This window comes from Mobula birostris, chromosome 10 (assembly GCF_030028105.1).
Source record: "Mobula birostris isolate sMobBir1 chromosome 10, sMobBir1.hap1, whole genome shotgun sequence".
In the NCBI taxonomy this organism is placed as follows: domain Eukaryota; kingdom Metazoa; phylum Chordata; class Chondrichthyes; order Myliobatiformes; family Myliobatidae; genus Mobula; species Mobula birostris.
The window spans coordinates 94,181,166-94,194,590 of record NC_092379.1 but is presented as its reverse complement, the minus strand read 5'-3'; the positions used below and the strand labels follow the sequence as shown (position 1 = coordinate 94,194,590).

The following is a 13,425-nucleotide window of genomic DNA, read 5'->3' as shown; positions in this document are numbered from 1 at the left end:
TCAATATTCTCCAAATTAAAATTATAAATTGCTTAAATAAGAATGAAATTACCTGATCCTGTTCTTCCAACAATTCCAATCTTTTCCTGAGGTTTGATGGTAAATGTAACTTTCTTAAGTACAAATGGTAGGTTGTCACGGTAACACATTGCCACTTGGTGAAACTGGATTTGTCCTTCCTGAGGCCAGTTAAGAGGAGGTGCCGTCTCTGGAATATGAGATGGTGCTTCTGATTCCAAATTCTGAAATTGAAACAGTATGTAAAATATCATAGTTTCAAATTGTAACCCTTTTCTGGCACATAATAAATGCTCTCCTGACAAAGATAAACTATATACTAAAATAACAACAACAAATACTGGAAATATTCACAGGTCAGATGGCATCTGCAGAAAGAGAAACGTTGCAGAATCTGATGAAGGATCCTTTCCCCAAAATGTTAATTCTGTTTATTTTTCCACAGATGCTGCCTGACCTATTGAGAGTTTTCTACTTCTATTGATGGTTGGACAGATGCAATGATTTGAGACATGTTAAATTACTACTCAAAAGGTACCTCTGATAAACACCTTTTGGATTCAAGTCAGAAAAGGAGAATAGAGTAATACTGCAGAATCATACAACTGAAAATTCACCATCAAAATTGCATTACTCAAATCGTAAGCAATTTCATTTTAAATTTTTCAGTCAATCCATTACATCATGTAGCTTTCTGAATTTATAAATTACAAGCGGCAGAAATTGTAAACTCAGTCAGCTCCATCATAGGCAATTTTCCCTCCAGCATCCATGACATTTTCAAGGAATGCCTCAAAAAGGCAGCATCCATCATTAAGTACCCCCCTCACCTAGGACTTGCCCTCCTCTCATTGCTACCATCAAGAAAGAGATGCAGGAGCTTGAAGGCACACACTCAGGATGAGCTTCTTCCCTGCTGCCATCAGATTTCTGAATAGACATTGAACCCATGAACACTAACTCATGACTTTTTTTTCTCTTGTTCCACTACTTAATTTAACTTTTTTAATATATACTTCTTACTGTAATGTACAGTTTTTATCACACATGCAATATACTGCTGCTGTGTAAAAACAAATTTCACGACACGTGCCAGTGATATTAAACCTGATTCTGATTTGGAGGGTAGCACCGAGCAACTTATGACAGCAGCACCCAAACGTCAGTTCCCTTGACATTCAATAAAGTCATGGCTCGCCCTTTGCTCTATCCATTTGCCCACCCAGTCCCAATATCCTCCAACTCTTTTCGAGTCCAAACAAGATTTGACCTCTTGATTACTTTTCATGGTATATGTACAAAGAGTCATGATTAGATCTACAACACTTACCTTGATGTAATGCCTGATTCTTTCTACAGATGTGAACCGGGCTTCTGATTCTGAAGCTAAGCGGGCCGTAAATTGGAAAAGTCCTGTCAACTAATTTAGAACACCAAACAGAAGATTAAGAGAAGTTATTATGAGAGAAAATGAAATCAGTTATTGAAACTAATTTTTATTTAACTAAAAGACACAATTCAATTCCATGTTTTAGAAAAGCAGTATATTCTGAAAAAAAAGAGCGAGCATTCTAGTTACTACACAAGTACCTTTATCCACCATAGTATACTGCAAAATTCCTATCTAGAAACTTATTCCACATTCCCTCGAGCCAAGAGTTCCCCATTTCTGCTATGAGTAAGTAAGATGAAAAATCAAAGTTCAGGACTCTATCAACAGCATTATATAGAAATTTATGTGTTATATGTACTTAGTACTTCTCGTCCAATGTCAACCTTAATGATGAGATCCAACATCATCTTAAATGCGCTGGTACAGCTTTTGGACGTCTCCAAACGAGAGTCTTTCATGATCGCGATATCCAAACAGACTCCAGAATATTAGTGTACAAAGCAGTGGTAATTCCAATGCTCCTGTATGCGTCAGAAACCTGGACAACATACTGACAACATCTGAAGGCACTTGAAAAGTTCCATCAACGCTGCCTTCGAAACATCTTAAATATCAGCTGGGAAGATAGAAGAACCAAGGTCAGTGTGCTAAATGAAGCAAAAACAAGAAGCATTGAAGCCTACGTCATCAAGAACCAACTAAGATGGAGCGGTCATGTTGTTCGGATGAAAGACGAACATCTGCCGAAATAAATCTACTCCCAGTTTAAAGAAGGCAAACATAAAAGAGGCAGACAACAGAAGAGATTCAAGGACATCTTAAAAGCCAACATGAAGAAATGTAACATCGATATCAACAGTTGGGAAACCAATGCCAAGGACAGGAAACTCTGGCAAGCCATCATCCAAGAAGGAACAGCAACTTTCAAAGCCAACAGATGTGCAGAATTAGAAGAAAAGAGAAGAAGATGGAAAGGGAGGCAGCAACAACCAAAGCCCAATCTGCCATCTGGAACTACCTGTCCTGAATGCAGAAGAACTTTCAGAGCCAAGATTGGACTCATAAGCCACTTGACAGCCCATAAGAAGATCAACAGAATCAAGGTCATCATCCTTGACCTCGAGGGATAGCCACGACGATGACTAAGGTTGAATTTTAAAACACTGTAGATTTTAAGTGGAAGGGACTAAGAGTATAAGAGGTGATGAGGCCCAGGATCATTTATAATTTTTGGGTGTGGAGATGAAGGATGATTATTCCACTAACAAGAAGACATCTGCAGATGCTGGAAATCCAAGCAACACACACAAAATGCTGGAGGAACTCAGCAGGCCAGGCAGCATCTACGGAAGAAAGTACAGTTGGCATTTCAGGCCAAGACCCTTCGCAAGGACTGGAGAAAAAAAGATGAGTAGTAGATTGAAAAGGTGATTGTATGTCTGAAGCACATGGCCTGGATGGTTTGAACTATAGGCCTCATCTGAATAGCCTGAAATTGACGCCGGTGGCAATGAAGTCAACAAAAAAAGTGAAGTTCAGAGAAACTAAGTATTCCTGCAAAGAGTCATTGGTAATATTTCAAACTCGCCTTTCATTTTCTAGCCATACTTCAGACTTCGGCAATATAAACATATCAGACCATTAAGTGATATAGATATAGAATTCCTTCACTAACAAAGCATAATATTATCCACTCTTCCCTTTCTTTCCAGTAAACAGTAATTCTTCTCGGAACAGAAAATTCCAAGATACCTTACCCTCATGGCAATTATTCACAAGTGAGTGTTTGTTCATTTATTTACTGGCATTTATAGATGTGGGCTTTACTGTCATTTGATACTCAGCCCTAAGAGAATTGTTGAGGTCACAATGTGCTGGTGCCTTAAATCTTTGCAGCCTGTGCAGTAAGATTTCTGTTAGGCCCAGAGTTCCAAGATTTTGAGCCAGCCATAATGTGATGGCACAGAGTTTGGAGAGGAATTTTCAGATTGTGGTATTTACATACAATGACCAACATCAGTGCACGTTGGTGAGGCCTATACACCAGTGGAGAGGGGGGAAAACTGACCCATACTTCACATAATGTTTTGGCATGTCTGTTTCCAAATGGCTCAGTGAAAGGCAATCAAAAACAGGATCTCTAGGTAACCTTTCTTTTCTATAAATCAGGGGATTCAGGCTGAAATTTTAAGTAGTTATTACAAATTAAACCAGAACAATAATATCAGAAATTGGATTTGAAGGCTAACTGTGTTTTATAAATACTGCTGGTGCCCTTTAAAGATACCTACATAGTATTATATGATGTCATAGGATCTGTGTTGGTCTAATGGAATTACACTAATTCATCATAACTAGAAATGTTCTGCTGGGCGTCAATGACCGAAGCATGTCAACCTTAAAATCACGCTCTCCACAGCACCCAGTACCAAGGCAACACACAATAAAGCCTGCCCATGGTGGGAGGGTGATTACAGGACAGAGGAAAGAGCTTGCAGACTTTCAGCAAAGACATTAAAGACTTGGTAAGTGGAATAAACAATATGAAGGGCATCCTGAGCCAAGGGATGCCAGGAGACTGAACAGGACCACTACATGAAGAGCTCAGAGAAGGTGGTTGGTGCTTTGGCCAGTAAAATGAGAAAGCTTGTACAATACAGCAGTGTCACAAAAATTCCAGTATTCCTACACAATACAGTTAACCCAATTAAAGATAGCTTTATTTGTTATATATATATATCGAAACATACATATTGTATGCATCAATGACCAACACGTGCTTCCGTCACTAACACAGCATGCCACAACTTACTAACCCTAACCCGTACATAGAGCACCCGGAGTAAACCCTTTCAGTATCATGGGGAATGTACAAACTCCTTACAGCCAGCAGTGGGAATTGAACCTGGGTCCTGGTGTTGTAAAGCATTGTGCTAACTGTTATGTTATTGTGTATTATGGTGGGGTGGGGTGGGGTGGGGTTTGTATTCCTAGAATGTGGTCCATATTGAGTCATTTTGTAAAATGTAAACACATTAGCTGTGCAAGAAATGCAAACTAAAAACAAAATCATATTTATTTATCTAATCATTTTCACATAAATTTCATAAAAATTGATTTTTATTTTGTATCGGATTTTTGGTTGTGTTTTATGAATTCTGTATAAGTTTCTGTTGCCATAATGCAGGGTACGTCAAAGTAAGTTTTACATAAATATAAAAACTGAATTTCCATGCATTCATTTTCATAGGCACACACACAGACATGCTGTTAATCACAGAAGCAGTTGCTTGGGCAACGTCTCCCACTCACTAATCTTCTGCTTCACTCTGGCATTCTATACCCTCCTTCATTTTCCTTGGTTTTAGCCTCCAAATGTGGGATACTGTAAAATTTTCTCAATCTCCTTCTTCTCCAGTTAGGTTAAAACATTGTCAAAATTAGGAAGGAGGTCACCCACATGAGAGGGTAGCCCCCTTGAATGTGGGCTCTCTTTAAGCTGAAATATATCATCTCATCATTAATGTGGCATGAAGATCACTAAATCCCAAGCTACCTCTGAAGGAAAAAGTGCCTGCAATCTTCCAGAAGTACTCTCTTTCAATGTTTCATTGCTGATACTACATCACCTGTGACTTGATCTACAGCAGATGCCATTATTACTTGCTAGCATCACTGTAAATGTGGGTTGGCTGGAGTTTATGAAAGTAGCCATCTGTTTTGTTACACAAACACGAGGAATTCTACAGATGCTGGAAATTCAAGCAACACACATAAAAGTTGCTGGTGAACGCAGCAGGCCAGGCAGCATCTCTTGGAAGAGGTACAGTCGACGTTTCGGGCCGAGACCCTTCGTCAGGACTAACTGAAGGAAGAGCTAGTAAGAGATTTTACTAGATCGATCTTACTAGCTCTTCCTTCAGTTAGTCCTGACAAAGGGTCTCTGCCCAAAACGTCGACTGTACCTCTTCCTAGAGATGCTGCCTGGCCTGCTGCGTTCACCAGCAACTTTGATCTGTTTTGTTATTTAAGGAAATTTGAAAAGTAGCCCTGTTCCCCGATCCAGGGCAAATATTCAATTAGAACAGAAGGGATGGGAAGAACAAGACAGGATATTGGTGGAACAAAAGCTGTAAGAGGAGTGACTGGAGGAAGAGAGGAGTAATACATTAATGGTCATGATTAGGAGCACAGTGTTATTTCACCTGACTCTTCACCTAAGAGACGCACTATAAGGAACAAGCTAATAAGGCTAAAATGATGTATATCAATGGGAGATACACCAGGCACTAGCATCTGAAGTCTGGCACCAGGGTGTATGAGATCGGGTATGGGTGTTTGCAGAATGGGTAGGGTGTAAAATGGCAGAATGCACTCAAATTGATCAAAAAGCCACAACTGGCATGTTTTCATGATCAAGTAGATATGGATGCAAACTGAGATGGTCTGCTGAGCTAGATCTCAAAGCCCATCTTGTGCTCTCCCAGTAGGTTCAGCAGAACCAGAAGACCACGTTCTCCTCTTGACTTAAGCACCAAAACCAATTATGAGAATATTCGCCAAGCTTTTCTAAACCAGCTGTTTTAGCATCCTACTTGAATCCAATATGAGTTTCAGACCACATAGACACACCAGGGCATCATAATCCACAGCTATGTTCACTTGGCAAGGTCACTGCTGAAACCAGAGGTTAAAGTAAATTGTATTTCTTCCCTGTACAATTACACCACTAACATTGTTAACTTAACCCATTTGTTTTGATTAAATCTGCTAACTTCTTACTACCATGCTGTGCCAGCTTTTATTAGCTCAGTTTCATATATGGCTGAAACCCATATCTGATCCTTCATTTTCTCTGTATCTATACCAAGACACTCAGCTGACTTCCTTCCTTATATCTCTGTAAACTTGAAGTCATTACCAGAACAAGTCAGTGTTATCATTACTGAGGCCCCACTGAACAGGCATGTCATCTATATCCTTGAATAACAACTTCTTCTTTGCTTAAACATACCCTGTGGAGTTTGGAAAGTGTTTGAATCATCTGCTGTCATTTTCTGAGGTTCACTTCTAAAACAAAAATCACTGAGTATGTCACATGCACACAATTTAATTCCCATGATTCTGATTTTCACCTCTGTCTTCTTCCTATACCTGTACCTCTCCAAGATGCCTGTGCTCATCCAGTTCTACCCTGTTAATTATATGTAACTTTAATTGCTCCACTATTACCAGCAGTGATATCAACTGCCAAGGCTGTAAGCTCTGAATTTCCTGAAAAACCTTTCAATTTCTAAACAGCTCCTCCAAATTCTGTTGTTGTTGGTCATCTATTATAATTTCTCCTTATGCTAATCAGTGTCAAATTTGGCATGATAATACCCAATTGAAATGCCTTGGGGCATTAGAGATATATATGGATGCATAATATCTTGAGAGTTGTGTTCAGTTGTTAGTCATCCTAAAAATTTGCTTTACAATGGGTGCCACTAAAGAGGCGGAGAGGATCAAACTAGTGGACCTCAAGATGGACAAGTCCTCTGGTCCTGATGGAATGCATCCCAGGGTCCTGGCCCAAATTAAAATGCATTTATAATAATTTACAAGAATTTGCCGCCTCTGGATAGGTGCCAGCAGATTGTAAGACAGCAGATGCAATGCCACTGTTTAAAAAAGGATGTCAGCAAAATGTGGGCAACTAAAGGGCAAGTTACCTTAATGTTTGAAATCAAGAAGTTGTTTGATGCTATATTTAAGGAAGAAATAGCAAGACATCTGGACAGATGTGGTTCCAACAGGCAGACAGAGCATCGATTCATGAGGGACAGGTCCTGTTTGCCAAACTTTCTGGAGTTCTTTAAGGATATAATTAGCACAGCGGATAGAGGGAAACAGGTGGATATTGTATACTTGGAATTCCAGAAAGCATTTAATAATGTGCTGCATGAAAAATTTATCCATAAGGTAAGGATGCAAGGAGTTGGGGCTAATATAGTAGCATGGATATACTATTAGTTAACCAATATACTAGGTAAGGCAGAATGTTGGGATAAGTTGGTGTTTCTCGACTTGGTAGTTAGTGGGGAGCAGGATGCTACAGGGGTTGGTGCTGAGTCCACAAATGTTCATGATTTGTTAACTTAACCCATATCTACAGTACGTTTACTGATGGCACTAAATTGAGTGGTAAAGCAAATTGTGCAGAGGATGCAGAGAGTCTGCAGAGATATAGATAGGTTAAGTTAATAGACAAGGGTCTGGAAGATGGAGTACAATGTTGGTAAGTGCAAGGTCATTCATTTTGGAAGAAAAACTCGAAGATCAGATTATTATCTCAATGGTGAAAGATTGTGCAGCATGTTATTGTGCAGAAAGACTTGAGAGAGGTTGTGCATGAATCATAAAAGGTTGGTTTGAAGGTGAAGCAGGTTATCACAAAGGCAAATGGAATGTTGACCTTCATTGCTAAAGAAATTGAATTTAAGAGCAGGACGGTTATGTTGTAACTGTACAGGGTAACAGTGAAGCTGCACATGGAGTACTGCATGCAGCTCTAGTTTCCTTACTTGAGGAAAGATATACTAGCTTTGAAGGTGGTGCAGAAGAAGTTCACCAGGTTGATTCCAGAGATGAGGTGGTCAGTTGGTGAGGAGAAGTTCGGCACTGTACTTGCAGGAATTCAGAACAATGAGAGGGGATCTCATAGAAACATATAAAATTATGAAAGGGATAAGTAAAATAGAGGCAGGAAAGTTGTTTCCATTGGTAAGTGAGACTAGAACTAGGGGACAGGGGCATAGACTCTAGATTTAGGGGAATAGATTTAGTATGGAGTGAGGAGAAACTGCTTTACCTGGAGAGTAGTGAATTTGTGGAATTCTCTGATCAGGGAAGTAGTAAAGGCTCCTCATATATTTAAAACACAATCAGAAAGGTTTTTGCAAGGGAAGGGAATTAAGGTTTATGGAGAAAAGTCACGTTGGTGAAATGGCCAGATCAGCCATAACCTTGATGAATGGCACAGCAGGCTCGCTGAGCCAGATGGCCTACTCCTGTTCCCATTTTTTATGTTCTTATACGAAAACATGCAAGTGGTGTTATAACTGGAATTTACCTGGACTGTGTGGGAGATGGCTAGACCTGCATAGGCTGGTGGAATCCTTCCATGCATGAAAACCATCATTGCCGACACTATAGTGATGAGTATGATACTAATGAGGTCCAGGCGTACAGCCAGCCATCGCATGCCACAACTGAATAGGAAATGTGGGCCTTGATTACAATCCAGCAGCTCTTGATACCTGAGAAAAATGGTGGCAGCAGGATTAGGAGATTGTCAAAATCGTGCATGTACTGCAGATGTACGTACCAAAAGTACTTTATGATATTCGATAGCTTCAGTGCTTATGTGAGATATTCCACCACTGGATGTCAGTAGTGTTTGTTTTTTTTTAATTTACTGACTATGCTCACACACCTGCCAGCACAAAAATTGGTTTTATAAATTAATCAACAAAATGTGTCTAAAATAATACAAGTACCTTACATATATTTATTCGAAGGATTTAGAAATAGGTATACAAACTGCCTTCACCTGAGAGTAATCTATTTTATTTAATTAGACAACATAATGTGGTTTTGCAGTTTGTTTTACAAAACACAAGTTTGAATCTACAAATATATGTTCTTCGAGAGAATGCTGTTTAATACGATGCTATTTGCCTGTGATACCGCTGCAAGTAAGTTTTTTGTTTCACGTGCATACATTACTAAATGATAATAAATTTGACTTTGACATGTGTTATACCATGAGGGTATATTGTATGAAAAAAGAAAGGTGCTTAACAACCTTTTCCGTCACAATATATAACAGAAATTATACGTGAATTTATACACCTGTATGCACATCCATAAGCAGGATGTATACAGGTTTATAGTAGTTTCCCCGATACCTTACAGTTCAGAATGTGCAGGTTTCCTTACTAGTTCATGCTGTCCGTTAATCTCAGCCATCAGAGGCCTGGATGTTAACATGGGGTTAATGTTTATACAAGTGAGAGAAGAAAGCAGAGCTTTTGTCTTGATTGAGAAGTTTGCTTTTGACTAGGTGAGGAGATATGAATGTAGACCCAATGGCACATACCAAGAAATACCAATCTATGAACTAAAGGAGAATTGAGGACCACTCGTTTCTTCTGAACTACTTAGCTCATTCTCATTGCTACCCTCAAATCACTTCAGCTGAAGCTAGCAAAGCATAGCTTTCCACTGTTAAATCTTTAAAAGCCTCATTTAATATTTAAATTTTCTATCTAGCTCTGTAGAGTGGATTGGCTGCCTGTCTATTGCCCAGCTCACATTAAACCTGTAAGAGCAGTGGGGAGTCAGTTGACCAGAGACGAGTTTGAGATCAAAAGAAAATGTTGTGATTGGTTAGATTTCAACAAGAAAATGACCTTGGAGTCCCAAAAGGGAAGTCAAGTTTTATATTTTTGGTTCAGCAGTAAATAGAAATGCGAGTGCTTACTACTTAAAATAAGAATGTAAAATACTTTAGATTCAGGGAACATACAAGGAGATATTTCCAGTCGATAGTCCATAGTTCTGATGAAGGGCTGTCAACCTTAAATATTGACGCAGCTTCTCTTTCCACCAATGCTACCTGCTATTCTATGTTTTCATTCTCATTCCTGAGTACTATCTATGTTCTCATTGTAATTTGTAGTTACCTGGGAAGAGACTGAGGGAGCCTGCCAACTCTCAGTCACTCAAAGACTACCCGTAGTGTAGGTCAATTTGAAAAGTTGTTGCTGGAGTCAGATATGGGCAGTTTGCAAATAGACATAGAAGTAAACCCCAGTTTGAACTTGTTTTACGTGAAAAAGGGGAGATCGCAACTCAGCAAGAGGAGTTAAAACACAGAGAGTCCAGCAGGGCGTGGAAATTGAACTAAATTACCAAGGAGAACTTGGATTGTATGCTTGGAATCATAAATGCAATTGTAATCTGTACTCTCTAGCATTTCCATTGTATATTTTATTTTCTGTACTATTTACAAAATGCAATACAAATATAAACATTACTGAATTCCGGATATCATACGTTATCCCAAAATCCATATATGGTGGACCCGCTCAGTTTTCCAAAATAATAAATGGTGAAAAAATGGAGCAAAGCTCAATTTAATAGAAACATAGAAAATCTACAGCACAATACAGCCCCTTTGGCCCACTAAGTTGTGCTGAACATGTCTCTACCTTAGAAATTACTAGGCTTACCCATAGCCCTCTATTTTTCTAAGCTCCATGTACCTATCCAAAAGTTTCTTAAAAGACCCTATCGTATCCGCCACTACCACCGCTGCCGGCAGCCGATTCCATGCACTCACCACTCTCTGCGTAAAAAACTTACCCCTGACATCTCCTCTGTACCTACTCCCCAGCACCTTAAACCTGTGTCCTCTTGTGGCAACCATTTCAGCCCTGGGAAAAAGCTTCTGACTATCCACATGATCAATGCCTCTTATCATCTTATACACCTCTATCAGGTCACCTCTCATCCTCCATCACTCCAAGGAGAAAAGGCCGAGTTCACTCAACCTATTCTCATAAGGCATGCTCCCCAATCCAGGCAATATCCTTGTAAATCTCCTCTGCACCCTTTCTATGGCTTTATTTGTTTCTAAATAATTATCTTTTATTATCTCCACAAGTAAAGCAATGGTTAAAATTGCTGACTTTCCTGAACTATGGAAAAAAACAGCAACGTGGTGACAAATTTTCTTTTAAAATGTAGCATGAATCTGGAGAGGCAACTTCGTACTGTATACCACCAGCATGAAATTCTGCTCTTTTACAGGGTTGGAACTGACAGCAAAAAATGGAAAATTTAAGGTAATAAATTGAGCAGTATAAAACAATATTGGAATCAATACATAATGAGGCCTAGTAACTCCATTCAAAGATAAAACTGTAGATGTTGTAAATGTGAAATAAAAACAAAGTCATCAAACATTAATTTGCCTGAAGTGCTGAGAGTTTCCATCATTTTATCATCTCAGTACAATTTCTTTCAACCCTTCAATGAAATTTGCATAATTCCTATCCTGAAGGCTTTATTTGCAATTTTCTTGCTTTGACGACTTTCTGGATCAGCTTTTTCCAATATGAATTCCTATGCTCAAGTTGTAAAAGGAAATGACTATGCAAGCTTGCTGCATTAAAATTAATTTTTCTGATCAAAGCTCCAGTTTAGTATCTCCATATAGGAGATTCACCTCTCAGCTACAATTACAGATGCATCTCAACTCTTCATTTATCCAACACCATGCCTTCTAACCCACTTAACCTAATACCTATACTTGGATTCAATTCTAGAGGAAGTACTATACAAGTTGTAATTTTTAAATATATTCCTTTCTACAGCTCTCTCTGAGCATTTTTATGAGCCCCACTATGATAACCAGTAGAAATTCACTATAATTTATACATACTAATTGTGCTTTTTGTACAGGTAGTATATATTTTTGAAGAGATTGCATTTACTACTCACTTTTGTAGGAACTCACTTTCCTTGTCATAAGCATGAATAGTTGACAAACCTTGGATGCTGGAGGTAATGTGAGATGTCAGCAGTGACTGGCTGATACTATCCATTCTCTTAAGTTCACGAACTAAAACCCTGCCAAATGGATACAGAATATAACAAATCATTATTTATTGAAAACAAAACCACTGTGGTTACTTCAAATCTGAAAAAAACAATGTGTCAGAAATATCAGTAGAGCAAGCAGCATTATATGAAGAGGGAAACCAAGTTAGCAATGAAATACACACACACACACACACACACACACACACACATGCACGCACAAAATTCATTGGTCACTTGCATTCCACTCTCCAATTATTATCTTATTTTCAAAAAGAAAATAGAACTTGGAGAGTGGAATGTAAGAGACCAGTGAATAATATGTCATAATACAGTCTCAAACCAGTTTATAACCATCTATTACTAAACTCTGGTGTGCATTGTTCACCTGTGAGTAAAGCCATTTCACACACACATCCAATTATTCAATGGTCCTAAATTCATCCTTTTTAATAGAATAGAAACTATCAGTTTTTTTTCCATTTCCTAGCTCAATAAATTGAAACTCCTGTGCATTCTGGGCTAAAATTAATCAACATTCTACACAATATTTTCCAAATCAAGAATATTCTTGATCTCTATGGGTTGGACCCAAGAAACATACTGGCCCTCGCTAGATTACAAATGCCTGAGTTATAGACACCCTGCACATACAAATAAGATCCTACAGGTATTGTTAAACTCAAAAGACAACCAGCTGAACACAAAGTCTATTGACTAGTAACCTTTCTGCAATAACTAAACACAGACTCCCAGGTTCAGTGAGGGAGGTAATTGAAAACAGATCCTTTGGAAATTGACCAGCAATTGTTTCTACTGATACTAGTCCAATGATCCACACTAAACAACGTAACATGCACCAATACTTCGAGCCCACTGAAGCCGGCCAATGAGTGTGGGACATCCTAATTCCGCATCTTTGTAACCAGGCAGGGGAATACAATAATTAAATGCTCATGTTAATTGCCCCCATCAACACCATTCATTGATTCTGTGTATTATCTGAATTTTGAACAAAATCGACTTATAGACTTTTGTAATAAAGGAACCTGTAACTCAGGCATGTCCTGCATTACATTAACATAGTCCAAAATAATAACAAATAATAAAGTTATATTTCACTATGGATTTATAGTTGTCAGTCTCTAGATGACTGTATCAGAATATAATTGATACTTCTGTCCATACTTCAATTGAATCATACACCTCTTTCATTAATTTGCTTTCAAAATAATAGCAAGGCTGTCAGAACTTGTAATTACAATGGAGAAAATCTGGCAGAAGCTGCTGAGAATGCACTTGCACAGAACCTGCTACCTGTTATAATCTGTTTAACCACGGGGTGCATCACTTCAGCTTTTCCC

General features: G+C 38.6%; 1 protein-coding gene across 1 annotated transcript in view; it reads right to left on the bottom strand.

The window, feature by feature from the left end:
* Positions 1 to 13,425, bottom strand: part of LOC140203718 (ATP-binding cassette sub-family C member 5-like) — a 173,910-nt gene that overhangs the window by 14,772 nt on the left and 145,713 nt on the right. Inside the window, exons 24-27 of the mRNA XM_072269755.1 lie at positions 11,963 to 12,091; positions 8,526 to 8,712; positions 1,349 to 1,438; positions 53 to 242 (exon numbers count right to left, since the gene is read on the bottom strand). Coding sequence (XP_072125856.1) covers positions 53 to 242; positions 1,349 to 1,438; positions 8,526 to 8,712; positions 11,963 to 12,091 — 596 coding nt within the window. The remainder of the gene's footprint in view (positions 1 to 52; positions 243 to 1,348; positions 1,439 to 8,525; positions 8,713 to 11,962; positions 12,092 to 13,425) is intronic.